We start from the raw sequence: 27,998 nt of genomic DNA, 5'->3' as shown, positions 1-27,998 counted from the left end.
GGGACTCGCGGCCGGGGGCTGCCCGCAGCTGGGTTCAAGTCGTGCGCGCGCAGGCAGGAGGCAGCAGCAGCGGCGCCCGCTCCTTCCCATGGCGCCGGCAGGCACGCTGGCGGGCCTCACCCGGGGCCGCGCGGGACCTGTGGGACAGACACAGGGCGCAGTGAAGGCGCGCTGTAGCCCCGGACGACTTCCCTGCCCGCGCCGGTGCCCTGCGCAATCCCGGGGAAGCCTCCTCTGCGGAACCTCCGCACTCCGCGGGGCCCGGTGACGTCACCGGGATGACGTCACGCTCCGAGGTTTCCCCCGTAGGGCTTTCCCGTATCTGAGACCCGGCCGCCGCCGCCTCCCAGCCGAGGTGACTCCAGGCAGGCCAGCAGGGGGCGCGTGAAGGCCAGGTTCGGCCTCAGTGAGAACGGGAGATTTACCATCCGCATCCCCGGGGTGCAGGGTACCCCAGCTCCGAAAGGGCTTGAGAGGCCCATAGGCAGACTCCCAGGGCGCTGAAGGGGAGCCATGGCGCGGTTGTTTTGCGGCGGAGAAAAGGTGGTCCACATCCTAGGCCCCACAAGCAGCCCGCCGGTGCCCAGGTTCAGCCCTATGCATACACACCTGGCAGCCCCTGGCGCCCTAGACCTTGTATCCGCTCCCAGCCCTGGATGTACAAAGCGTGGAACATTCCGGACCGCACCGCGGCTTCCTGGTTGTCTCAGCTCTTGTAGGGAGGGATCGGGCGGGTGGTTCCCGCGGCTACTGCGTGCTACCAGCCTGTCTTTGTCTGAGCCCAACGCGCCGCCGAGCGTGGGTCGTTCCCTCTTTTCCTTTACTCTAGGCGCCTCCGCTCGCTGAATCCCAGCTCCGTCTCCGCGTCCTCAGCCTCCTACCCATGCGCAGCCCCACTTGGCCCTGCCCTTCTAGCTCCAGGCCGCCATGTCTCTTCCCCCAATTCCTTTCCCTCTCTGCAGAGGGTAGGAAAACTAGCTCAAGTAATCGGTACCACCTGGTTCCACATCACTCCAGATGGGCACCTCTAGTTCCATCTCCTCTCCACAGCCAGGGTTGAGAGGGGAACCTTGCATCCTAAGAGGTATGTAGGAGGGAGCCCTGACTGAGGAGGGACAGGCGACTGTTCACCACCCCCTCAGAACAGGAATGACCCCTTCCTGACTGCCTTATACCCAGGGTCTTTCACATACAACCCTTTGGGGTAACAAATTATTCCTGTTTTACAGATTTTACACAATTAGCTGTGTGGATGGCAGTTGACGGTTCCATAATTTGAACCCAAGCCTGGCCACAAAACCCTAGCCTGGGGTGGGAGAGTGCTGCTGCTTGAGCTACTTTGTGGGTCTCTTCCAGGAGCCCCATGGACCCCCCATCCTCAGCATGCCCAACCAAGGCACACAGGCATTCAGCTCTGGGGGCCACAGTGGGCCTGAGCCCCAAGCTGGGGACCCCACGTTAAGTTGACTTAGACTGGTCTGAGAGCAAACTGGGGGGAAGCCAGGCCACATGGGCCACCCCACACTTCTCCCCCAGATGGCTCCTTTCTGACTCCGTGACTGCTTTGTGCCATGTGCCATTGGTGCCCGTGCCAGTCCCTTTCTCCTGGGCCTGTGTTCCAGAACAGACAATGGCAGGAACAATAGCTCCACCCGCCCCCTCGACAACCCCACCATGAGGCTGCCATGGCGACGCAGCCCAGATAAAAACACGATGCTGCCAGTCACTGGGAGTTAATTAAATCTGTTATTCTCCTTTTCCTGAGCCCACAGGAATTTTCAGGAGTGCTCTGAGGAAGCTGGCCCTAACTAGGGGGCTCCTTGGCCTGCAAAGTAGGAACAGCTCTGGGTCAGGAAAGCACTTCTGGGGCTGGAGGTGATGGAGTTTAGCTGAATTAGAAATAAAAATACCTGCCAAGGATTGTCTACTGTGTGAAGCCTCATTCTAGGCCCCTTTCATGCAGAGTAATCTAATGCAATCTTCAACACCACCTTCTCACTGGGGGTCGTGTCCATCTGATGGATGAGACAGGCTTAGAGAAGGAAGTGACTTGCCCTGGGTCACACAGCTAATAAGGGGAAGAGCTAGGATTTAGCCTGAGTGTGAATCCAAAGTCTGTGTTGAAACACTTTCCCCTAAGTGATGAGTGAGATGTAAATAAATGCACGTGAGCACTCAGTACAGGAGATTTGGCAGTCGTGGGGACACTGGCCAGGCTGGCCAGCCTGTAGCCAGAACGCGCCTTCCTACTCCTTCCCACCAAAACTTGATGCTTCTGGCAACCAGCCCTCAGCTCAAGAGTGGGAAAGGCTACAGGGTGAAGGAGAGATGGAATGGCAGCTCTAGGGTTAACAAGGAACAAAGGACAGGGACTGTGCCCTGAGGGGTCCAGCTCAGCTCACTGGGCATTAGGAGGACTGGGACAGGCCACACCCAAGACCCACTGGGTGCCACTGTCGCCTCTCAGCCTGTCTCATCTATCAAATGGGCATGACCCCCAGTGAGAAGGCGGTGTTGAAGATCACATAAGATTCTGTGTGGAAGGGGCCTAGAACAAGGCCTGACACACAGTAGACAGGCCTTGGTGGGTATTTTTATTTCTAATTTAGCTAAACTCCAGCTGAGAGGCAGGAACTATTGCTGAATTTTGCAGACTTGGCCACTGTGGGTCTGAGAGAGGAAGTCTGCCTAAGGTCTCACAGCTGAGCTGGCCCTCTGACCCCACACTGGCTCCAATGCCCAGTTTGGCGGTGGGGGGGTGGGGTGGGACAGTGCCTCCTGGGCTGCTGCTTCACCCTGGTGCTCCAACAGGCCCAGAGGGCAGGAATCCTGCCTGAACCTCCCTCCTGCCCTGTGTCTGGTCCACAGGAGTTGCTCAGTAACATCTCATCTAATCCACCGTAGTTGCCCAATATATAAATGTCAAGGAATTAATTCAGGCTTTTCCAAGTGCTCTTCCTGACCAAGCCAAGCTTCTCAAAGCCTTTCCAAAGGGCTGTTCCTTTATCCCTTCACATCTGTGCATGCTCCTGTCCGGGTCTGGGGCACCCTTCAAACTCAGACCCTGCCTCTTGCTCACAGCCACTCACCTTCCCCATCCCCTTCAGACACATGCCTGGTCCCTAGTAAATACCAACTCCAACTGTGTACTGGGAGCGGAGCCTTTGGCCAGACTCATCCTTAAGTCTGCCGTTTCATGATTTGTTTTCTGTTTGTTTCCTTATTCTCTTTTCTTACCTTTTTGCGGGTTATTTGGACATTTTTCAGGATTCCATCTTGGTTTATTTGTGGAGTTTGTGAGTATATCACTTTGTAGGGTTTTCTTAGGCCACACACTCACTGGGAGCACAGCAGGGGATGGGAGTGAGAGCTGGGGGGTGACATGTTGTCTCAGTTTCCTCATCAGTGGCTGTGGAGAAGAGTGAGCTAATCCATACAAAGGGCTTGGAGATGCCCAACAAACATGAGCACTGCTGTCCACAGTTTCGGAGCTGGGGGTGCAGAGGTGTGTGCCCCCGGGCTGGACGCCACAGAGAGTTCTCTCAGTCACCCTATAAACTAGGTGAGCATTCTGCCCATTTGACAGATGAGAACACTTGGCTCAGAGAGATTAAATGACCCCCAAGGTCACACAGATCTCTTACTCTAGGGCCTGGTGCACTGCTGTGGGCACCTCCCACATTACTCCTCTGTATGGAGAACCCCGGCACCCTAACCTTAGACCCCAAAGATCTGCTGCTGGGTCTTTTATCTCAGCAAAGGGCCCACCGTTTACACCATCTGCCAAATCCTGTTGTTTTTAACCCTCAGTGTAGTGTGTCTTCATCTGTCCACTTCCTTTTGTCCCCCCACTGCAGCTGGCTGGGTCAGGTCACTGTCATCTCTCACCTGGGCCCCCATTACCGTGCTTGCCACCACTCTGTCTACTTCCATGCTGTGCTTCTGCCTGGCCTGCCACTCTCCACACTGTCCATTTCCCCCTGGCCCGCCCCTGAACCCAGCTGCTACACAGCCTCGCTGCTCTCGCCCCAGCGCGTGCTCCTCAGCCTCACCTGTTGGCCTCACCTGTTACCTCCCTGGACATGTCAGCCTCCAGCTACCTCACCCTGCAGGGCTGGATGAGAAGACCAACGATATCAATCACAGTGTTCTGTAGTGGCCTGTGTCCAACACGAGGGCTGCATCTGCCTTGATCATCTGGCATACGGTGGCTCAAAAACCACTTGTTGAAGGAGTAACTGGAGGTGTCCAGTTACCTGTTTGGTCTTTTAGCTGTCTGACAAGGAATACCTCAAGAGCTAGGTCTGCATCTAGTTCATTCCTGGGAAATGTTGGCCTTTCACCAAAATGTCACTGAGAAAGCAGCTCTCAGCCTTCACAGGGAGGTTTATAAGCAAGCTGAGGATGCATACGTCTATGTGAATAAAAGGAAAAGTCTACGTGGAGATGTGTACCAGGGGCTCTGGAGTGGAAAGAAGGAATCCCAGGCAACAGGGGCTCTGGGTCACAAGGGGAAGCCCTGGATGTGACACCAGAGTTGCTGGTCAAGTGAAGGAACAGGCATTCAGGCCAGGGGACAGAGGAGAGAAGGAGGAGAGTATGGTATGTGGAATGAGGGTGGGGTAGGAAAGGTGACCAGTCACCTGTCCTGCATGCCCTGCACGTGCCAAGCCCCCTGCTAACCTCTCTAGATTCATTACCTCAGCGAGGAGGGAGTTGCTGCCATCCCCACTCTACAGGCAGGGAGCTGGGGCCAGTTCAGGCCCACATCGCCTGCGGGCTTATGAAATCCAGGGGACTGTAAAGCCCACTGTCCTGGCAGGAAGGCCATTTTAGGGAGGCACTGGTGACATTTTTACACTCCTCCCACACCAAGACAAATGAACTGAAGCCAGAGAGAGATGATGGCAACTGTCCCAGCTGCCACAGTCGGCCAGGTGTGGAGCTGGCCATAACCTCATTTCCAGCGAGGCCAAGGTACTGACTTGACACCCTCACCTTCAGGCAGCATCTCTGTGATCCAACCTCGGCACAATGCCAGGAACCCAGGGCTTGCGAAACTGCAAACAGGACAACAGAGATTGGGGCCCTAGTGGGTTGATGTCTATCGTACTCAGATCTGCCCCTCCAAGGGAGTTGGCCACACCTCGGGGGTGGGGGGGTGGAGCGGAGGTGATTGTACCCTCTTTTGAGGGGCAGCCTGGTGAACACGTAGAGCACTGAGCAGGGATCCCTGGGTTCAAATCCTGCTTATGCCCTGCCCGGACTGTGTAATCCCATCCCGGCTATTCCCATGCCTGAGCTGAAGTTTCTTCACCTGTATGATAGAGACGATGAGGCCTGCCTGGCAGTGCCAAGGTAGGAGCAGAACTGATGGGGGATGTGAAAATACACCAGCATATACAGCTGCGCTTGACAAACCAAATGCCAGCACCTTGCAGCCTCAAGAGGCTCAAATGTGGAAACTGGCCCATGGCACTACATCTACACAAGCCTGGAGATGGTCTAGCAAAAACTGCCATCACTTTCCCATGGACTAGAGATCTCAGCCTTGTGACTCTCAGGCTGGACACAGTTCATGGACATGTTTTGTTGGCCCATAATCATTTTTTAAAAATATGATTAGTTGCCAACATTTAAAAACCAGGAGATTTTACATAAATTTCTGGGTCAACTTGAAAACTGGACAACCTCGTCATACCAAGTCCACATTCTCAGATGGTGACATAGACTGCAGCTGATTAGTGCCCTAATCCACCTGGGCCTTGGAGGCATTTGGGTTTCTAACCCCTGAGCTAGACTGAGCACCCATAGGGGCCAGCAGTGCATGGGCCCATCATTGCTAAATTCCTTCTGCTACAGCCAGGGCTGCAAGCTGACCAGGCCACAGAGCCCACAAACCAAGGAATAGGGCCTTGGGGGTTCCCAGGGGACTGAGGTAGCCCTCACTGCTCAGCTTCCCTCAGAGAGAGAAAATGGAAGGAGGGAGGAAAGGAGGCAACCCAGCCATAGCACGGTCCTACAGAGCATCTGGGGGCAAGAATCTGGCTGATTTTGCTGGAAGAAGGAAAGGTGTACCAAGGCCTAAAAGACATAGGCCAAAAGGAATTTCCTCACCGGAGGAATGCAGAAGAAGGTTAAGAATGCTCCTCTAGAAGGCTCTACAGTTCTTTTCTGCCTGGCTCACAAGAGATAGTATGTAGCAATACCATAGCAGAGAGGGGCCATGCCAGCAGAGAAACCTGCACTGGAAACCTAGCTCCACCACTTATTAGTTGTGCAACCTTGGGCAAGTCACTTTACCTCCCTGAGCCTTGGAGTCATCATCTCTAAAATGGGGATAATAAACTTACCTTGCACAATGTTGTAAGGACTAGGAGATCATGGATGCAGAGTGCTCAACACAGGTCTCACACAGAGCAGGAACAGAATGAAAGGAGCCTGTGAGTAATTCCAAAGGCACTCCTGCCTGTGGGAGACTCAGGCCTGACTTAGGATACCACCCATCTAAGGGCATCTATGCCAAGGCCTCAAATGACCAGGTAATGGTCACCTCTGGTACCCAGGAGACCTCCCTGGATGGGAAAGGAAACCCAAGGGTGGTTGTGGTCACTGGGATGTTGGGTCCAAGGCCTGCGGTTGGGGCTGGCATCTGCTGAGTCAGGCCCGGGAGAGCTGGCAGGAGGGCCATTTCTCTCCCCCAGCACGCTATCCACTGAGGGGAGGTTGGGAGGGGAGCCAGAGGTCATTTCCTCTGACTCAGCGGTCATTCTCCTCTCAGAGGAGCTCCCCTGGAAGACAGGACATCTCCATGTGGCGCTGGCCTGCCTGCCGGCCAACCTGCATGCCACCCAGCACAGTCTGGGCTTTGTGCTCAGACAAGAAAGGGACACTTGTGATCCAGACAGGGGGCCGGGTGCTCCTATTTGGCCTGGGCTTCAGCTTCCCTGGGTCAGCAGTGTCCTTTCCTCTGCTACTGCCCACGCTCCTTCCACCCCTTCCCGGAGAATGATGGCTTGAGAAGAGGAGCAGAGACCCACTGCGGGCCCAAGCCACGGTCTGGCACATGCTCTGGCCGTGAGGAGGAGGGATGCGAGAGTCTTTCCTCTCCCCTGGTAGGGACCATCGCCTTTGGGGCACCCAACTCGGGTCAGGCCATTTCGCTGGCGGGGGGTGGTGGTGGGGGGTTTGGGTTTGGGGTGACGGGCACAGACCCCGGACCCATGCCTCCTCCTCCTGTGGCTGGCCCAGGGGCTGGCCCGCCCCCACGTTTGCTGCCACCCCAGGAGCCCTGCTGCGACGACTGCAGCCACGTGGGAGCCAGCTCCTGCCCACGGGGCCGCTCTCCCCCCACCCCCACCCTCGACGGCTGTGGAGGCAGGCACACCCAGACGGGCCAGAGGGTCGGAGTTCCCCCCACCGCGAGAGGGAGAGTCCCCCGGGGCTTCGGCCCCTCGTGGGGGCGGGGATGGGGGGTCGCCGCCCTGCAGCCGCGTTGCCGGGGAGCGCAACCCGGTTGCTGTGGCAACCGTTTCCAAGCGAACCGGCGGCGGCTTGCGCCCTGCTCCCGCTTCTTGGCTCACTGGCGCCTTCCCTCTCTCTCCCTCCCTCCCTTCCTCCGGTGTGGGCTGGGGGAGGGGCTGGTCGGGGCGGGGGTCCGGGGCGGCGACCCGGGGCCAGGGCGCGGAGCCGCCCGCGGGGAGGGGCTCAGCCCCGGGACCATCTTCCGCCCGCGCTCCGGACCCGACCGGCCCGCCGCCGCGGTACTCACGGGCCCAGGCATCCTCCTCGAGCTCGTCCTCCTGGCTCGGGGCGAGCGGCACGGGCCCCGCGGACAGAGCCCGCGACCCAGGGGAGGCGGCGGCGGCCCCAGGGAGCGGACCGTGGCAGCGAAGGCGGCTCCGAGAGCTGGGCTGGAGCCGCGGGGCGCGCGCACGGGCGCGTACACGGCGCGTACCGAGGCCGGCGTGCGCGCGCGCGGCCGCCGGCAGAGGGCCCCCACCCCCAGTCACTCGCCGCCGAGGATGCTGTCCCGGGAGCGAAAGGCTGAGGACCCGGCACCCACCTGCCGCACCGAGACTCGGCAGGCAGGGCGCCGGGTTCACCCTGCACAGGGGATGCCCACGCCACGCCGCACAGCTCCTGGCAACAGGCTGTCCGGACCCGGCAGACGCTAGCAGACCCGGTGCACACCGTCGTCGGCCGAGCACACAGGATGCTCAGCTAAGGAGCTGAGATGGAGAACGAACACACACACACACACACCTACCTACCTACCTACCTACCTCAACCCGGAGAACGCACACATGTCCAGGCCCTGGCCACATCCTGACAGGCACCGCACACACGCAGTAGGCAGGGGCTGGAGCAGGCAGGCACCCCAATGTGGCTCCAACTCACAAATACATAGCCCACTCCCAACTCACGGCCCTTCCCACTGTGTTCCCAGCACACACTACCACATGTCCAGTAAGAAGTAGCACAGGGAAAAACCTAGTGCTGGATCCATAGCCCTGGCTTTCATGGACCCTGCTCATCCCCAGGGAACAGAGGTGAGCTCTAGTGAGGGCCCCGCTACCTAGGCTGAGTCTGAACCTGACTGTCCATCAGCCTCTTAATTGGGTTCTTTGTTTCCAGTCCAAATTCTCCACCATGCTTAGGGTGGTCTTCCAAAAACATCCTCCACCATCATGTTGGCTGGGACATTTTGGGTTCCAAGTGACAGAACCTCAAAACAAATAGGCTTGAGCTCAAAGGCATTTGTCTCATGTAACTGGGAAGTCCAGGGGTAGATTTTAGCTGTGATCACAATTGTGTTCCAGCAATGGAATGAGGCATTTATCTGTTCTCTCCACTCAGTTCTCTTCTGTTTGCATTATTTTCAGGCAAATGTGCCCCCAAATGGTGGTGAGGATGACCCCACAGCTCTAGGCACAAGCCACCCATCCCCAGAGGAACTGAGAACCCCAATTCTTCCCCAAGAGTTCTAGCAACCCCCTAGGCTCTTTTTGGATTCATTTTGGCCAAGTGCCCATAGGTGATCCAATCCAGGTATGGGGGAAGGGATATGTGTTCAGACACCCAGTATCCGTTACCTTTTCTTTGAGCACCCTGATTTCATTGGGGGACTCATTTCACCCCATTAGTTGCCCCCGATGTACAGTGGGCAGGTTCCCAGCCTGGTCATTTGGATTCCTTGGATCTGGAGCTCAGTGGTGCAGAGACATAAACATGGCTGTAGCATTTTTGCTTCTGGAGGTTGTGCCTTGATGAGCTGCCTCAGTTCTGGTTCTTCCCATCTCAGCTCCTCCATATCCTTTTTTTAAAAAAATTAATTAATTAGTTAATTTTTGGCTGCATTGGGTCTTCGTTGCTGCGCGTGGGCTTTTCTCTAGTTGCGGTGAGTGGGGGCTACTCTTCATTGTGGTGCATGAGCTTCTCATTGCGGTGGCTTCTCTTGCTGCGGAGCATGGGCTCTAGGCTCACGGGCTTCAGTAATTGTGGCACGCGGGCTCAGTAGTTGTAGCTTGCAGGCTCTAGAGCACAGGCTCAGTTGCTCCGCGGCATGTGGGATCTTCCCAGACCAGGGCTCGAATCCGTGTCTCCTGCATTGGCAGGCGGATTCTCAACCACTGCGCAACCAGGGAAGCCCCTCCATATCCCTTTAACACTTTCTAAGTTAGCTATAGGACAGCTCTGTCACTTGCAACCAAAGATTCCTAACAGCCCAACCTGGGTCACATGCTCTAGGTATACGTGTATGCAGGGGGTGCAAGCCCAGTCTCATATAAACCAAAAGGACTGAGGGGAGTCTGCCCAAAGGAAACATGCGGTGCTTTTGTACATGCTAGGCAGACACCCTGACACAACCACCTAAAAAACCCTTCAGGACTGCCCCACCTTCCAGATGAGACCCCGCATCCTAACACAGCTTTCAAAGCCCAGGATGGCAGAGTCTCACTGACCTCCGCTCCAGCCACTACCCCATGTTCAGCCATCCTAAGCCACTAGAGGCTCTAGACCATCTGTCTCCTCCCCTGGGAACATCTGATTCTGTATCCTGGAGGGTACCAACTTGACACCTTTGTGGCAAGGGGCCTCCCCTGTTTGGTGTTGGCCCCCAGTCCCAGCATCATCTCTGCTACAGTGCTGATCACACTGGGTCCCACTGTCCCCACATCTGCTTGCCTACCAGACAGAGCTCGAAGCTGGCAGGGGCCTCATCTCCATCTGGGTCCCCCAGCTCTTACCATAGGGCTGGATGGGGAGGAGGTGAACTTGGGCAAGGCTTGTTAAGAAGTGAATTCTGGGAGTGTTCTCTGCCAAGCATCCACTGTGGTAAGAACTTTAAGGTGGGTTGAACCCTAGCCAAGAAGTTCCTACCTAGCCTAAGGGGAGTCTGGTGGGAGGTCTGGACCCACCCGGATACCTGGCACTCATTTACCCTCGCACACCTGCCCAGAGCTGGGCTGTGGCCTCTGCACACTAATACCTATCTCTCCCCACCGCCCACAACAGAGCCCGGAGCACCTCAGGCCCCAACCTCTCACCTCCAGCGTCTTCATCTTCAGCTGGCTTCCTCTCCACCCTGCAATGGCCGCTCACCAGCTGGAAGACCTAGGCAAGGCCCTCTCCCTACCCCATTTCCCTCAAGTCAATAGAAGCAGCGGTGCGCTCTCCACATACCAAGAGCTAGGCCGCCACCAGAGGCCCCTTCGAAGTTGGTACTTGGAACCTTGACTTGTCCTTAAGATAGCCATCAGCCTGACCCCCAGCACCCACATACCCCCAACAGACAAGAGTCCTGCCAGTGACCCAGGGGCTCAAGGGGGTGACTGGCTACTTAATTGGATTCTCATAGATGCCCGGTGAGGCGATGGGTATCACACCCAGGGTTCCAGACAAGGGAAGGGCCTATGCAAAGGCAGCTCGGCAAGTGGCCAGGCTGGCACTTGAACCCAGAGCTATCCAACTGCAAAGCTCATGTGGCCTCTGTGGCACTGGGTACCCAGCCCAGAGGCAAGGAACAAACACTTATGGTGGTTACAGAGCATCCCTGGGGGGCTGGGGCCACTGGGATGCTACAGACCAGGAACAGATTTGTGAAGTCTGGGACGGACTTGTGGTCAACAGGCTGCCACTCCCAAGTCTCTGCACAGGTGGAATGCTCCCCAACTTCCTCTGTCCCCCAGGTGAATGTCTCCTTCAAGACCTGGCTCAACTGCTACCTTCAGAGAATCCTCCCTGATGGCCACATGGCTGGTCTCCACCCACCTCTGCCACAGCCTAACTTCCAGCATCACCAGTGTCTGTCTCTGCCCAGCCACATTTCCTGCTTCAAAGGCAAAGCAGAGGAATGGCTCTAACACATGTGTACTGGCCCTGGGCAAATCACACAGCAGGTGTCCAGGTTAAGACAGACTGGGCAGGTGTTCCTAACTGGCAGGTGTCCAGGTAAGACAGACTGGGCAGGTGGTCCTAACAGCAGCTCCCACCTTACTCCCCAGGCCGCTCCAAACCCACAAACGGCGGCCAGGCCACCTTGGCCTCGGAGGGGATACTGCCAGCTGAGCCCGTCTCTCCAGCACAGGCCCACACCCTAGTGGTTCCAGAGCCAGACCCATACCTAGTGGGGACCCAAGGCTTCTTCTCTCAGGCCTCAACCTGTTGAGGAGGCTGCTGGGCCCAAAGGCCACCAAAGCCTGGCTGCCTGGAGAGGCTACCCCAAGATCGGCCCTGGGGGCCCTTGGGCCTTGCTGGAAGGGCAGCCCCCACTATCCTCGCTTCCAACCCCTTTCCACTTCCAGCACGGCCAGGGAAGCAGGAAGACCCCTGGACCACCAGGGGCAAGAAAGAGGCAGGCAGGGGCAGCTGGCCAGGTTTGTGCTCGGACTGTATTCACACAGAGACATGTGGCAGCTTATATTGGACAAAATGGGTAATAAAACTTGGCTTTAAATATGGAAAAACTGGGACCCTGTAATCCCACGCTACCCTGACACTGGGACCAGGATGGTCATCACAGTCCGGGAAGGGCCAGGGCTGGGGCCCGGGGCGCAGGCCCACAGCCTCGCCTGCCCCCTTCACACACACACACACACACAGACACACACACATCCCACAGGCACACACAGGGAGGGGTGGATTATTGCTGGGCACATGTGTCTGTTATGAGGGGAGTCTGGAATGTTTGACGGTTGGCCAGGGACACCCCCACCCCTACCCTTCCCCTGGCCTGGGCTGGGGTGTTTCTGCACGAGGTGTCTTCAGGACAGGGCCCAGCACAAGGGACGAGGTGACCTGGGAGCTGGAAGGCAGAGGCAGACCCATCTGGGACAGCCTGGGCAGTGGACTGAGGGGTCCCAGGGTCAGCCCAATCTCTGGTCACACTTTGGCACAGGCCTAGGGGACACAGAGGTCCCAGATCCAGCTCTGACAAGTGCTGAGAAGGGACAGTATTGGGCCCCAGAGGTGGCGGCCTAAGCCCAGGGCGGCAGGGGCAGGCACGAGTCTCACTCGGAGGTCGGCGGTGGCAAGCACAGTGCTGGGGGCCCAGGGGCCTGGCCTGGCCCAACCTCGCCCATCTGAGCTGGGCCTGAGGTGCCTGGAGTGTGGCAGCAGCCCCTGTGCCGGCTCCAGGGTGGGTCTTAAGAACGCTCTGGTTGCTATATACATTCGTACAAAGACATAAATACAGAAAGCCCCGAGCTCCACAGACAAGAGCTGAAGGGACGCACCTTTGTCCCAGGGACAGTCCAGGCCTTGCCCAACTCAGCCAGACCAGGGGCTGAGGGGCAGAGGGCACTGGGGACAGCTCCGGCTGTGTTCCCCAGGCCACAACTTGAGTGGACAATGGGGAAGACCACTGTGCAAAACTGTAAACAGCGCTCGGAGTAGCTGCTACCGCCAACCGCCCAGCGGGGCCTCAGGCTGGGGGCTAGAGGCGGGTGGGGAGCTCGAGGCGGGCGGGAAGCTCTTCCTCACTGTCGCTGCAGTTCCCACAGCAGTCCTGGAGGGCGGGGAAGACACGGAGGGAGAGAGGCAGAGCGGGCGCAGTTAGCCACCAGGGCTGTCACCTGGGCCGGCCCTGCCAGGGCAGACCAGGAGCTCCGTGCTCCAAGGAGGGGGCTCCCCACGAGGGGCCCAGGGCAGCAGCTCAGGCCAGACATGTGTGGACATCAGTGCAGAGGCTGCTGGCAACAGGCTGAAGTAAGGAGGACCAGGTGGATCCCAGGCTCTGCCAGGGCCCTCTCCCCTGGGGCCGGTGGAGGCAGGGCATGGGGAGACAGATGGCTAAGCAAGGCTAGCAGCTTGCAGGTGCTGGGCACGGAAGCAGTGGGGAGGGGGAGGTAGGGAGCGGGCACCAGACTTCTTTCGCCCACATCTCGCCTCTGCCATGGAAGGGCTGTCTGTGGCTCCCCAAGGCCGGGCAGCAAGGCCAACCCATGGGGAGCCCACACTGCTCACCTCTGGAAAGAGAAAAGAGGCCGTGAGCCCAGCCGGGGGTGGGGGACAGGCGGGAATGAGGCCAGAGACCCTGGGCACCGCTGACACGGCTGGAGGATGCCTACTCCCCGTGCACGCAGGCACCGGCTCTGCCTCCCACCCACCGTCCCCTGGAGCCAGGCAGGGGACCCAGGCAGGACACTGCTGGGGGTTACCTGGCGACTGAAGAGCCTCTGCAGCAGTCCCTTCTTTGGGGGTGCAGGCGGCTGGCCCTTCCAGTCCAGGTCTGGGGGAACCGAGCCATCCAGCCCGAAGACATTCAGCTCCTGGAAGCACTCGGTCTCCACCATCTGCCGCAGAACAGGCAGTTGTGAGTACTGCCCCCAAGGGTGCCCCTCTGGAGCCCACCCCATCAGCTGGGCAGGCCCCCACCTCGTTCTGCCAGGGGATGGACACACTGCCCGTGGCAAATTTCTGGTAGAAGTCCTGGTCAGTGGCCTCCAGCTCTACACCCTTAACTGTGGAGAACTGTTCGATGTCCAGAACGTCCTTGCAGTAAATGGCCTGGGGCTGGGGGGACAGAGGCAGTGGTTAGACAGGAACACCACACACACCCCTCCTCGACAGGAGGGCAGCTCAACCCTGAGCTGGGGCTGGGTTTGCCCTGACCCTTGCAGCTTCCTGGTTTGCAGGTGCCCCCAGTGTTCACAGCAGCACTATTTACAATGGCCATGACATGGAAGCTACCTAAGTGTCCATCCACAGATGAATGGGTAAAGAAGATGTGGCATATGTATATAAATAATGTACAGTGGAATATTACTCAGCCATAAAAAAGAATGAAATAATGCCATTTGCAGCAACATGGATGGACCCAGAGATTATCATACCAAGTGAAGTAAGTCGTTAAAAGACAAATATATTTAACATGACATCACTTATATGTGGAACCTAAAAAAATGATACAAATGAACTTATTTACAAAACAGAAACAGACTCACAGACATAGAAAACAAACTCATGGTTATCAAAGAGGAAGGGGGGAGGATAAATAAGGAGTTTGGGATTAGCAGATATATTTTACAATATATAAAATAGATAAACATCACGGTCCTACTGTATAGCGCAGGGAACCATATTCAATTCCTTGTAATAAACTACAATGGAAAAGAATCTGAAAAAGAATACACACATATACACACACATATATATATATATATACACATATACACACATATATATACACATATATACACCCGTACATATATATATCTGAATCACTTTGCTGTACACCAGAAACTAATACACAACATTGTAAATCTACTATACTTCCAAAACAAAACAAAACACAAATGCCCCATGCACTTCCTGAGCATGGCAGTCCCTTCTCTCTGAGGCCCAAGTTCCCCTCTAAACTGGGGCTCATTATCCCTCACTGCTCACTGCCTGACAAGGCTGCAGAGCCGACCCACGGTGGCCAACCAGCCCCCACAGTGCCATACGGAATCAGTAACAGGCACCCCCCTCCACCTGTATACAGCTGTCTACGTGCAACTGGTGAGGGCAGCGCAGACTGAATCTCAGCTGGGTACCCCATGCGGGGGCCTGGAGCTGATAGGTCCTCTGTCCTGGGACGTCCAATGGCATATTCCATCCCCTTCTGTTTCACAGCCAACCAAAGGATTAGAACATTCCTCCCACCTCCCTGCACCCCCAGCCCTCTGCCAGGAGCCCACCTCACTCCAGAAGGCCACTTCTTTTTTCATCGTTACATTTTTTTCTAAGTCCTACTGTTAAGGATGTCAAAATATCATCATGTAAAATCATACACCTGCTTTTTGGAAAAGTCTGGCAGTTCCCCAAAAGGTTAAACATAGCGTTACCATATGAGCCAGCATTCAACTTCTAGGTGTATGTCCCAGAGAAATGAAAACATATGTCCCCACAAAAACTTGTATGTGAATGCTCAAAACAGCATTATTCATCATAGCCCCAAAGTGGAAACAACCCTAATGTCAATCAACTGATGAACAAACAAAATGTGGCATATTCATACAATGGAATATTATTCAGTCATAAAAAAGGAATGCAGGACCAATAAACGCTACAACATCGGTGAACCTTGAAAACATTATGCAAAGTGCAAAAAGCCAGTCACAAAGGACCACATATTATACAATCCCATTAATATGAAATGTCCAGAATAGGCAAATATAGAGAGACATAAAGTAGATTAGTAGGGACTTCCCTGGTGGTGCAGCAGTTAAGAATCTGCCTGCCAGTGCAGGGGACACGGGTTCGATCTCTGTTCCGGGAAGATCCCACACGCTGTGGAGCAACTAAGCCCATGCACCACAACTACTGAGCCTGCGCTCTAGAGCCCGCGAGCCACAACTACTGAAGCCTGCATGCCTAGAGCCTGTGCTCCGCAACAAGAGAAGCCACCGCAATGAGAAGCCCGTGCCCCGCATGAAGAGTAGCTCCCGCTCGCCGCAACTAGAGAAAGCCCGCGCACAGCAATGAAGACACAACGCAGACACACACACACACAAAAAGTTGATTAGTGGATGCCAAGGGCCAGGGGAGGGGAGAATGGGGAATGACTGCTAATGAGTATGGGGTACTTTGGGGGGAGGGGTGATGAAAATGTTCTAAAATTGATTGCGGTGATGGTCGCACAACCTGACTATGCTAAAAGCCATTTAATTACATCCTTTAAAGGAGTGAGTTGTATGGTATGTGAACTCAATAAAGCTGTTAAAAACTATATCATCATCAAGCACATTTTTCATCTGCTGCTTCTAAAGAAGTTAAATTCCAGGGCACTGATTTTCAAGGTTGATGTGCAGGGAAGGAGGAGTAAACTTGAGTGGCAGGGCCAGCCCTGAGGCAGGCTGCCGGAAGTCAGGCTCTCAGCTCAACTGCCCACAGCAAGGCTAAAACCGTGGGTTGCTGGTGAGACCCACCTACAAGATGCAGTCCTGCAGAGGCAGCAGCCCGCTAGCTGGCCTCCCACTCCCGCTCCTGCTCCCCTGCTCTATGGCCCGCACCCCCACCTCATATTCCTGCTCCACCTTCCCTGCACATGCTCACGCCAGCCACACTGGCCTCCACTGCTGTTCCACCTCTCAAGGCTGGTCCCTGCACCAGGATCTCAATGCCTGGCTGCTCCTTCTCCCTGGAATGCTCACGCCCCAAATCCTCGTACAGCTCTGTCCTTCGCATATTTTAGGCTTCTACTTAACCATCAGCTCCTCAGAGACCATCCTGTGTAGAAATACTACCACCCCTCCACCACTCCTTTTTCACTTACTGGTTTATTTTGCTGTCTTCCCACTAGAATATGAAGGGAGGACTGGGTCCTGTTGACTCTATTAATTCTGAGGTCTGGCACATATGGGCACTCAGATATTCGTTGAGTGTGTCAACAATCACGTGCATGGTTGACAGCCACCAACCTGGCCTGCCCATCACCTACCTTCCTCCCCCGTGTTCCTGGTGAACTGTCAATCACAGGTCCCAGTTCTCTTACACATGAGAGGGGGGCAAGCACATGCCCTAATATTGGCCAATCAGAACCTTCCCTATGACTTTATACAGAGAAGCCTGAATTCAGTGGGAGAACAGTCAACAGGCTGCAGCAGAGCCGAGAGATGGAGTCCTGACAACACGGTATGAAACCCTGCCATTGGCCCTACTCTGGGACTTTCTGGCCAAATGAACCAACAAGCTCCACGTTGGGCGTAAGTTTGAGTTGGGCTTCTGCCACTTAGAATTTGATGACTCGAGGATGTTTCTGCCAAGAGGATGCCTGACCCACTGAGATGCTCAGTAAATGAGTGAGACTCTGCAGAGGGGAGTGTCCTGCTCCCAGACGGGAGGTCAGCGTTGCCAGGTGTAGTGGGCAGCGGATGTTTTGCCAGCCCAATGGCCCTTTCCCCTGCTGGCAAGGCATCTTAGTTTTCCTTTGGGAAACCGATCTCCCACCACTGGCAGTGGTTCAAGTGGGTATAGGATCCAGGTGTGGCTGCTGAGGGGCCTCTGGGCAATCAGGCAATGAGCGTCAGCCTTAGGCGTTTTTTTTTTTCCTTTTAGGACTTCTTTTGAAGTTATTGGGCAAGAGGCACTCTCTGTCTTCCAGGGTGGCTGAGCTGTTAAGATGTAGGCCTGCCACACCCTGGGGACAGCTGCCTGAAAGAGAAGCCTGCACACTGACCAGTAGTGGGGAGAGAGAGGAAGACGGAATTCCTGCAACATTGTTGGAGCCCTGGATCGGGTAGGCCACAAGCAAGGCCTCTCCCACAGCTTTTCATTTTTCTGAGCCCAGTGAATTCTGTTTTGTTGGTTAACCCACTTGAGTTTTCTAACACTTGCAATGAGGGTGTCCCAACCAATCCTCCAAGAGCCCCCAACCCTTCCCGCCCACCCCTGCCCCCCAGCCAGGGCTTGGCCCTGTCCTCGGCAGGAGTGGGCGGCACTCACATCAGGCTTGAAGGGTGGTTCTAGCATGCCGGCTCCCAACCGCTTGAAGTTCAGCTTCTTGAAGAGGGGGTGTTCCTTCACCTCGCGGGCACCGGCCCCCCCACACCCCAGGCGCTCGGCAGGGTCCTTGCAGAGGAGCTACGGCAAGGCAGGGTGGTCAGGGTAGCCCCGGGAGAGGCGCCCCCAGCCCCAGCCCTGGCCGGCTGGGCCTCCTGCTGCCTGCTGTACCTGGGAGCAGAGTGAGCGGGCCTGCGGGGAAAAGTGCTCGGGGTACTCCTCGGGCACCTCCTTTACCAGCTGCTCCACCTCCTCCCGCTTGATCTTCTTTTTTCTCTGCTGGAAGGGTGACTGGCCTGCGATCATCTCGTACAGGAGGCAGCCTAGCGCCCACCAGTCCGGGCTGAATGTGTACCGTTCGTTCTTCACCACCTCTGGGGCTGGGAGGGACAGCACAGGAGTTAAGACGGGGCAGGAGGCGGAATTGAGCCCCGGGGCCCCAGGAATGCCCAGCATGCATGTCAAGGTGGGGTAACCAGCTCAAACACCCACTGGTACCAGCCAGGCAGGCACCGTCAGCAGCCCGGTGGGGACTGAGGTGAGTAGGAGAGCACACATCCCATCAAACGGAGGAGCTACGGCCCTGCAGGGGGCCACGTCTTCTGATTTTTCAAGAGAAGTCAGAAATCCGTATTTTTAACATGAAGCTGTCTGGGTTATCAAATGTTGGCGATCAATTCAAATTGTTTGAAAAACAATTTGATTTAAACACAGATGGAGGCCAAATTAGGCCTAGTGTGGCTGCCAGTTTGCAACCTCTAGATTTAATATCAAAGAGAGGAAAGAAGACAGCAACTCATTTGCTGGATACCTACTGCCTGCCAGGACAGGCAGGTAGGGATTTTTGCCTCTACTGCCTCTTTTCATCTTCAAGGCAACCCTGGGAGTAGGTGATGATCACTTTACAGTCAGGGAAAGTGAGGCTGGGAGAAGCAGAATGTCTGGCCCGAGGACACATGACAAGGAAGAGGTGGAGCCCATAGCTGGAGCTCTGTCTACTGTGTCACGTGGTCCCAAGGGGAATTTGGGGCCACATCTTGGCCTCCGCCACAGATGGGCACTCCCACTTCTATCATGGGCAGGTCTCGGGAGTGGAGGACCGGGGCCGTGGAAACAGGTATGAGGCTCTTGTCTTTCACTGGTAGCCACCTGTAGGCGCAGCCAGTAGGAGGAGCTCAATGAATATGTAGTGAGTGAACGCTGTGGATTCACAGTGTGTGAGGCCCTGGCTGAGTCCTGGTCTCCTCATCTATAAAAGAAGAACATCAACTCTTTCTATTCCCTGAGGTACAGGAGACTTCCCAACAGAGGTGGTGGGGACTGGGCCCAAGACAGAGAGAGGACCCAGGAGGCTGGTGGGCCAGGGGGAAGGGAGACTCACCCATGTAGCCCACAGTGCCCACACGGCCTTTGATCGTCTGGCCCTCAGGTACATGCACAGCCAGCCCCAGGTCGGAGATGCGTATGTGACCTGAACGTGGGTGGAGAAGCAGGGAGGCCCGTTAGGCAGGTGGGCCAGACCTCCCCCATGCCTCTCCCACCCTTTGTGGCCCCTCACCCACCGTGGTCATCTAGTAGGATGTTCTCTGGCTTTAGGTCCCTGTGGGGAGAGAAGGGCAGGATCAGAGGCTGCTCAGTTTGCCCAGCAGCCAGACAGGGCCACCCCCTCCTAGCTCGCTCACCCCCTGGGATGGGATGTGCAGCAAGGTGTGGGAGCCTTTTGTTGCCAGAGGACTGACAGCCCTGCCTTCCCTGGCAGCAGCCCCAACCTGAGGGAGCAGATGAAGGATCTGTGCAGCCAGGACTCCTGGGACTCGCTACGCAAGTGGAAGGCAGTTCCCACTCAGAGGGAAGCCTCCCAGACGTCACCAGCAGATTTGTTCACCCCTAGTGTCAAGGGGCTTCCGCTCTCCCTCCACTCTGGGGGCTGACTCTACCTTTTCCATCTGTCAAACGAGGCTACTCATCCATCTCCTCATGGGGCTGTTGTGAGGCTCAAATGAAATCATCACCAGTAACAGTAGTAAGAGGAGCTCTCCACTACCGAGTTCTATGTACTTTACAGCATGATCTCATTCATTCCCTACAACAACCTGAGAGGCAGGAATTATAGTCTTTGCTTCCCAGGAAAGAAAATGGTGTTGTGAGCAGGGAGCTGAGTGGCCAAGGTCACAGAGTGAGAGAGGGGTGACAATGCCGGGATTCACACATGGTCAACCAGACCCCAGAGCCTGGGTTCTGAGCCTCTCAAGTCTGCCTAGTGTGGGTGAGTGTGGAGCCCCCAGCCAGAGCCCAGACAGACTTGTGCCTGCAGTGACAGCCCCAGCACACCAACATCTCTCTGCAGCCTCCACCCAAGCCCAGTTGCGGTCCCTGGCAAGGAGGGCCACACCCCTGCACCTGTACACGATGCGTTCCCGGTGCAGGTCCTCCAGGCCACAGCAGATCTCCGCCGCGTAGAAGACGGCCCGAGCCTCGGGGAAGCCAGCCTGGCCCATGTGGTAGATGTGGAACTTGAGGTCGCCTCCGTTCATCAGCGTCAGCACCAGGCACAGCGCGTCCTTGGTCTCATAGGCGTAGGCCAAGCTCACCTGTGACCAAGAGGGCCCGAGCCCTGAAGCAGGGGCCGTGGGCCACCTGGTGGCGGGGCTGGTGCCAGCCGCCCGAAAAGTCCTTCTTAGTACCACTCCCTGGGGCCCAGCCTGCTCCCTAGGCCAGGTGTCAATTCCCCAAACCCACCCTTCCCAGGCATCTCTGAGGGCAGGGGAGGCAGTCGTGCCTGGAGGGGGCCTGTGGGAGGGAAGAGATCTTAGTCCAGCGAGTGGGGAGAGCAGGCGTGGCCAGGGAAAAGGGAAGGGTCTCCTGTCTGTACTTACTACAAACCTACTGTTCACTTTCTCCAGGATCTGCTTCTCATTGAGGGCCATGGCCTCCCCTTTCCGCTTCTTGATCCGCTTCTTCTCCAGCTTCTTGCAGGCGTACATCTTGCCTGTTGCCCGCACCTGGCAGGCACACACCTGTAGCCAGGGTAGATGGGGCAAATGGGGACCAGCTGTGCCCTTCCTGGGGGTACAGGGGCTCAAAGGGGGAAGGGGCTTGTCAGGGTCCACCCTAACCCACCTCTGCTGGGGCTCTGGCCTGGCCACTCACCTCCCCAAAGCCACCTTTGCCCAGGACTCGGTACTGCCTGAAGGTGTTTTTGGTCACTGGCTGCCTGTGGACAAGGGGTTGGGGAGCAAACACTAGCTGATCAGGGGCCTGACGCCCGTGAGAGCCCCCACAACCCGGCCCAGCCCGGCCCAGCCTTCAAGGAGCTCACCTTTCCAGCCACTTCCACTGCAGGAAACGGTTGAAGTAGATGCTGTCGAGGTAGTCGGCAAAAGGGGCCACACTCAGGTACTCGTGGGTCAGCCTATCGAGAAGACCCAGCCCACTGGTCAGCCCCTGACACCTCAAGTTCTTGGCTTGATGGGCCAGGCCCCCTGTTATGTGTATGCTCAGCCTGAAAGGCAGCATCCTCGGCCAACCCTCTTGCTAACCCACCTAGGTGGGAGACATGCATCCCGGCTGAAGCCCAGGATGCTACAGAGAGGGGAGGCAACCTGCCCAAGGTCACAGAGCCGGCGCAAGGCTGGGGTGAGAGGCTGAGCTCCCTCACCACCTGCTGAACTGTTCACAGCCTTCTGGGTCCACAGAAGCCCCCTCGTCAGGACACGATTCTCAGCCTATGGGCAGGGAGAGGCTTACCGGGTGAGCTCCTGGAAGAGGTCTTTGCAGGGCCCCTCCTCCAGCCGCTGGGCACAGTGAGTCACCAGTTGCCGGGGGACCTCAGGGATGAGGTCGGGACCCTAGGGACAAGCCACAGACAGGTCAGTGCAGGGGCTCCCTTGGCCAGCCACCCACTCCCAGGGCAGAGATGGCAAGAGACCTCGGGCCTGTGCTGGGGTGGCTATGGGCCGGTGGTGCGCCAGCCTGCCCAGTTGCTGTACTTGGTTTCTCCTGCTCCTCTTGAGGCAGGGTGAAGCAGAGCTGCTGGCAGGCTGCAGGGCCCAGAGCCCCAGCCCACCCTCCTGGGCTCCATGCCCACAGTGCTGCCTGGTGAGCCTGGAGCAGCTCCAGGGCACTCTCTGCCTGAGCTGTGGTCAATCCTCTCCCCATCACTGAGCTCTACCCGCTGCCATCATCCCTCCATCAGTGCTCACTCACCGTGTGGCTCAGAAAATTCTGCATTAGCCGCCGCCCACACTCCTTCCGCTTCTCATCAGGGGTCACTTCATACTCAGCCTGCGGGGTGGGAGGCAGAGAAGCTTGGGGTTTGGATACAGCAACAGGCGTGGGGAGGTGGGGCACATGTGGCCCGGGACCTCTGCCCACCCTTGGTGTTGGGCTGGGCTGCACTCACCACCCCGTCCAGGAAGGCAATGCAGCGGGTCAGCTCGGGCCTCGTGGCGCAGAACTCTCGGAACAGCAGGCGCCCGATGGGCTGCCGCTCGCACAGGCTGTGGTAGTCACGCTCTGCAGGCAGGGGTGGGAGCTGTTGGATTTCTGGACCTGGAGCCCGCCGGCAGGGCACTCCTGTCCACACCACCAGGACCGGGGCCCTAACAACAGCTTCCAGCCCTGCAGTATGGCGGCCACTGTCTCCTTTAGAACCCTCACCACAGCACTGAGGTGGCACTACTGTTACTGCCATCATAGCTTGGGACTCCGAGGCCCAGAGAGGATAAGTAAGTAGCCCAAGGTCACACAGCCAGGAGTGTGGCTCCAGAGCCAGGGTCCTCACTTCCTGCCGCGGTCTCCTGGTTCACACCACTTGCATACGTCACAGTTGGGGTTGGGTGTGGTCTGTGAGGTTCCGGCCCGGCTTGGGCCCGGCCCACACCTGCTGCCTGCCTGGCGAAAGTGTGGGAGGAAGCTGTGGCTTCCGGCGAGCTCAAGGCTAGGCCTCCTTCCCGGCGGTGGAAGCAGCCATGGTGTACTCCTAGCCCACGTGCAGGCCTTCAGAGGGGGCCTGGCCCTTCTTGTCAAGGTTTTGCTGGGCACCCACAGGGCCAGCTGGGTGGGGCTGAGCACAGGCCTGGGGCTTCCCGGGCAGTCAGTGTGAGGGCTGACTCCAGCCCCCGAAGCACCCTCCGCTCCATCCTGCGAGCCCTGCTCGCCCGAGGCTTGGCCCTCCCTTCCGCTGCTTCCCTCAGATCGCCCCCAATCTGACCCCGTCCTCCTCCCCACGCCTACTCCAACCACCCGCTGCTGTCCTGTGTGCTCTCTGCCCTCCACCCAGCCCAAGCCCAGGAACTGAAACTGGGTTGGTGGTGCGGCCTCAATTTCGCTGCTCCCCAAAACCCCCAACCCTGCCCCTCCACCCTGAGGCAAGGTCTCGGGGGAGGCCCCCCTGGCACCAGCGGGACCCTCTCACCTCTCCACCCAACACCCCGTCTCTACCCAGGCCTCACCAAGGCTGAGCCGCAGCTCTTCGCACTGGCTGATATGAGGGAACTGCAGCATCTGACGCCATTTCTTGCTTTTGCCTTTGCGATTCCCGCCACCACCTGTGGAAGCAAACAGGTGCTGGGTCTCGAGTCCCGCCACTGCCGCGCCTCCCCTCCACCCTCAGTGCAGTCCAGAGGCCTTCAGGGCCCAGCCTAGGCCCAGTCCACTCTGGGAGGCACCTCGGTCCTTCCTTCCGCATGCTGCAACATGCCCTCGCTGGGTTCCAGGACACACATGGGCCCCTAGGCCCTCCTGCTAGGGGTTTCTGGGCTGGAAGAGCCAAGAGGGGCATGAGGCCAGGCCACTGGGGGAGAGTGGGGTTTCCAGGTAGCTTTGGCAGGCCTCAGCTTCTTCCTACCAGGTAGGAGTTTCCCAGGTGAAGAAAGAGAAGGACACGATAGTGGTGGGAACTGTGTAAGTCAAGGCCCAGAAGGGAGATGTTCCAGGACATGTGGGACATGCCTGAGAGATGCCAGAGGCAGAGGGCAGCCTGGGTCGCCAGGTAGGCTCCAGGCCCCTATTACGGGGCCCTGCATCAGAGCTATCAGAGATGCAAACAAAGTGGTGGCAGGAGGGTTGGCACTCAGGATCCCTACTCCTGCTTTCCTGGTCCTGCTACCTGCCTCATTTTACCTAGTTGACCCCTCATCTGTAGCTGCTGAGACCAGGGTAGCAGCTCAAATGCCTACAGAGCCAGACAGGTACAGTAAATGTGGGCCAGATGGTAGACAACAGGGAGTGGTGAGGAGTGTGGGAACTGGACCCGGGGTGCTGCTTCGAACAGGGGCAGCTGCAGCACAACCACGGCTGACTGCTTGATTGTTACTAGGCAGAAATGCTGGCCCAGTGTGGCCAGCTCTTCTGACTTTTCAAAATCAGCTGAGACTCTGGACTGTTACATGAAATATTGGTTCCTATATTTTAAAAAACCCACTGCAGCCCAATAAATAAAACATGTTAGAGATCTAGCTAGATGTGGCCTGTGGGCCATGAGGTTGAAAATGGTGGAAGGAGCCTGAGTCTTGGAATCTTACAGACCTGGGTTTGAATCTCCACTTTACACTTCAGGCCCATCACTTGCTCTCTAGGAACCTCAATTTCTCCATGTGTACTTCAGGTCCAGAGCCATCTCCAGAGGTATTGTGATGGTGACCAGGAGAGTCTGTGTCCAGTACCCAGTAGAGCTGTGGCAAGAGGTGGGTCCCAGCTCCAACAACTCAATGGCAACCTCAGGCCACCACTATCCCTTGCCTGGCCTCAGTTTCCGCTATGGTTTACCCAGCCTTGTTTCCATCTGGCCTGACTGAAGGCAGGTGGTGCAGGAGGAGCCACCGTCTAGGGAGAGGGCAAGGCTGGGTCCTCCAATAGGCTCCCTGACCTAAGCTGCCTGGAAGAGGAAGTGTTGTAGGGTACCCATTGGGAAACCTGCTAGCAGCCCTCCTGCAGCCTGCACCCAGCATACCCCACAGTCATTGCTCCACTGTGAGTGAGCAACAGACCCCCACCTCCCAACCCAGGGCGAGGCCTCCCCAGAAGGGGAACTCCTCCCCCACACCTCCATCCGCCCGCTACCCCCATCACTTACTTCCTCCTCTCCCTCCTCCCAGCCACATCAAGGCAGCAGCAGAGTCACATGCAAATATCCTGTCCTGGAACTGCCACCAGAGTCAGTGGGGCTCCTCCCCACCCCAGCCTGGTCCCCTCCCCGTGCCTCTGGGGGCCTGGGAAAGGAAGGAGGACTAAGTGAGGGTTCACACCCCCAGTGTTGTCCCACTTCATCCTCATAGCAATTCTGCCAGACCTGGCCTAATTTTATGAGAAAACCGAGGCCCTGAAATGAGGAGTCAATTGGTCCAAGATTACGAAGCCTGGAGGTCCCAGAGGCAGGATTCGAACCCAGCTCCCTAGGACCACAACCCAAGCTCTTCTCCCACCCCAAACATGCCTGGTATCAGGTGTCAATTGAATACATGCAATCCCAAATCACTCAGGGCCTCAGATCACTTGGGAAGCTGGCAAAGGCCCAGGGTCCAAGCTGTCAGCCAGCTCATGAAGGGATTCCAATGCACTCAATCTACAGACCAGGGTTCAGAACTCAGTGACAACTGGGATTTCCTTTAGTTTTCAGGTCCCACCCTCAACCATCCCACAAAAAGAGTTACTGAAGTTCAGAGAGAAGAGACTTGTCTAGAGCCACCCAGGTGAGAGGGACAGAGCCAGGTTGGAGTAAGGATTCTCCAGTGAAGGCATTGGTCTCAGTCTGGCCATAACCCCCTATGCCTCACCCATGGCCTGAGGAAGCCTCCCAGAAGGTGCCCACACTCTCTGGTCAGGCAAGGCAGTGTTCTCAGCAGGCCTGAGGCCTGAACTGGCTACAGCCCTAGGGAGGGAGGCCTGGCCAGGCTCTCCCCACCCCTCCTCCCTGGATGGCTGGATGACAAGGCAGAACAGAATCGGCAGATGCCCCCAGAGGCTGGGAGGAAGGCCTAGCCCCAGGACTCGATAACGGACAGGAGATAGGGAAGGCTCTGGGCACTGAGGACCCAGACTGCCATGCCCCTTTCCAGGCAGCACTTCCCCAGGGTCAACATGCACTGGGCAGGCAGGGGGCACCAGATGCTGTGCCAGCTGGGGGTTCCTCTGGGTTTCCTACAGACTGCATTGGGGACATCCTGTGTCCTAGGCGTGAGTCAACCAGTCTCACTGTGTGTCCTGAGGGCTAGTCACTGATCTAAGCCTCAGTTTCCCACCTGTAAAATAGGTCAGAAAGGCAAAGCAGATGTCTTTTTCAGCCTGAAAGCCCAGCAAAGAGCCCTGACCTCCCTGCCCTAGAGTTCCAAAAAGAAGTGTCTTCTTCTCTGCTGGTCCCTGGCACCCTGGACACGACAGGGCACAGAGTAGGTGTTCGGTGATTATGTTACTGAGGTGAACAGTGGCAGGTGAGGGGCAGACTGACCACAAGGCAATGAGGACCAAGTCTGGTCCCTATGCATCCCCAGGACCCTCATAGAGGAGGTGCCTGGTAATGTCTGAGGAGCTCAGCAACACTAGGTTCACAAGACAGGCTCCCTCTGCCAGGCCTTGCACTTAACAGTCCTACCAGCCTGGCATGCCTCCCTTCCTCCAAAACTCAGCTTCCAGTTTTTTCTGTGCCCATATGCCCCACTAGTCCCGAGGGCAAAAACTGTGACCCATTCACCTCTGTCCCCAGTGTCCTGAGGCACCGAGCAAGTGGCAGTCATGCTGGTAGCATATATGACCAGCAGTTTCCCCACCTCGCATAGGCTGTGCTACGGCAGAGCCTCGGTTAATTTATCTTCCAAACCTTTTACCCTGCACCAACTTTGTGCCGGCCCAGGCTGGGCGCCGGAGTCTGGGCCCGGGCACGTGGGGTGTGGGCTGCCCCTTCCCCTTCCTGGGGCATCTTCTTACCTCTCACCTGGGAGAGGGCTCAGAGAGGCTCTCCCAGGGCTGGGGTCCCACCCTTCCCTCTTCCTTCCTCTCTCCTTCTCTCACCCCCTCACCACGACCCCACCCCCCCTCCGCGCGGGCGGCAGCTTGACCCCCACCCCTTGCTGGGCTCCAGCTCCCGGGGGGCAGGTGCGGAGGAAGAGGACCACAGGCCGGAAGGGCTCGTGTCTGCGCGAGGTGCGGGGCAAGGAGCGAGCTGCCCTAGGGGATGGGGCGGCTGAAGCGCCCGGTCGAGCTCTGAGGCCGCGCGCCCGCGTTCTCTGCACCCAACAGTCTCACCTTCCCGGGCCTTGAGTAGCACCGTGTTCGCTACGATGTTCTCGAGCTCCATGGGCTGCGGCGCCGCCGGGCCCGCCGGGCCGCGCCACCGGCCGGGATTGCTCGAGGGAGCCGGGGCCGGATGGCGATCGGCGCGGCTCGGCTCGGCTCGGCTCGCAGTGACCGCGCCGCGGCCTCCCGGGCCTCACCGGCCGCCGCCGCCCGCCGAGCACTCTGCGCCCCCTCCCGGGGGCCACCCCGGCGCCGGCACGCCCCGCCCCGGCCCGCCCTCTGTTTACTTTACTCGGCCAATAACCGGGCGAGCGCTCGCCGCGCCGTCTTCCCATTAGATAGCCTCTTCATCATCCCCCGCCCCCAGAGCCAGGAATTCGTTCAAAGGAACAGGGGGGCGGGACTTAAAACGTCACCTCTTCCTGGTTGGTCTGCGGTGGGGTTCAGCCCCTACGTTCGAATTTCTGGGCCTTCGTAGGATACCAATCTGCCAATTAGGGCCGAGCCCTCCGCTGGGACAAAGGAGGTGGGTCCTCTGGGTCACGCCCCGGATCCCGGGTATTTTATTGGATGAAGGAAGCGTCAGTCATTCTCAGCTTTGCACTCTGATTGGGCCATTAGATGTGGGTGTGGGCCAGGTCCTTTTGGCTCGCCTTGGCTTGTCCAGGGTTTGTAGGGGATGCGTTTGGTATCCTGGGCCTCCTGCAGGCCGGCCTCAAGCAAGTTCGGGCCGTGTATCCGGCCGTATTCCTTTGGGCCGGCCCATCCTGGAGGGCGCACAT

General features: G+C 57.4%; 1 protein-coding gene across 12 annotated transcripts; it reads right to left on the bottom strand.

The window, feature by feature from the left end:
* Position 1: 1 nt before the first annotated feature.
* On the bottom strand, positions 2-27,463 carry GRK6 (G protein-coupled receptor kinase 6). 12 transcript variants are annotated; one of them, XM_082381013.1, is made up of 17 exons: positions 27,226-27,463; positions 23,439-23,534; positions 22,388-22,500; positions 22,192-22,269; positions 21,733-21,833; positions 21,305-21,397; positions 21,136-21,199; positions 20,869-21,002; positions 20,386-20,634; positions 19,548-19,585; positions 19,367-19,456; positions 18,157-18,365; positions 17,929-18,066; positions 13,879-14,016; positions 13,662-13,796; positions 9,096-9,316; positions 2-137 (listed from the first exon to the last, which is right to left on the bottom strand). In XM_082381013.1, exons 1-16 carry the CDS (start codon positions 27,275-27,277, stop codon positions 9,143-9,145), a joined length of 1,902 nt encoding a protein of 633 aa, XP_082237139.1. In that variant the 5' UTR covers positions 27,278-27,463; the 3' UTR covers positions 2-137; positions 9,096-9,142. The 12 variants fall into 12 exon arrangements, 10 of the variants coding, with proteins under 10 accessions (XP_082237139.1, XP_082237144.1, XP_082237135.1 ...); XR_014241655.1 differs by lacking the exon at positions 9,096-9,316 and adding an exon at positions 12,738-13,011 and having other exon boundaries at positions 16-137; positions 27,226-27,462; XM_082381009.1 differs by lacking the exon at positions 2-137 and adding an exon at positions 3,310-3,409.
* Positions 27,464-27,998: the final 535 nt, after the last annotated feature.

The sequence above is a fragment of the Balaenoptera borealis genome, assembly GCF_965194805.1.
Source record: "Balaenoptera borealis genome assembly, chromosome: 2".
Classification (NCBI taxonomy): Eukaryota; Metazoa; Chordata; class Mammalia; order Artiodactyla; family Balaenopteridae; genus Balaenoptera; species Balaenoptera borealis.
This window is presented reverse-complemented; position numbering and strand designations above follow the sequence as displayed.

What these genes read in the sequence shown, in the direction of transcription:
- GRK6 (XM_082381013.1), bottom strand. Translation starts at nt 27,277, where the DNA reads ATGGAGCTCGAGAACATCGTAGCGAACACGGTGCTACTCAAGGCCCGG. An exon ending in CGGGAACGCATCGTGTACAG is followed by an intron (nt 19,586 to 20,385) that starts GTGCAGGGGTGT and finishes CTCTCCCCACAG; the next exon opens with GGACCTAAAGCCAGAGAACA. An exon ending in CCCGCTCACTCTGCTCCCAG is followed by an intron (nt 18,067 to 18,156) that starts GTACAGCAGGCA and finishes GCCTTGCCGTAG; the next exon opens with CTCCTCTGCAAGGACCCTGC.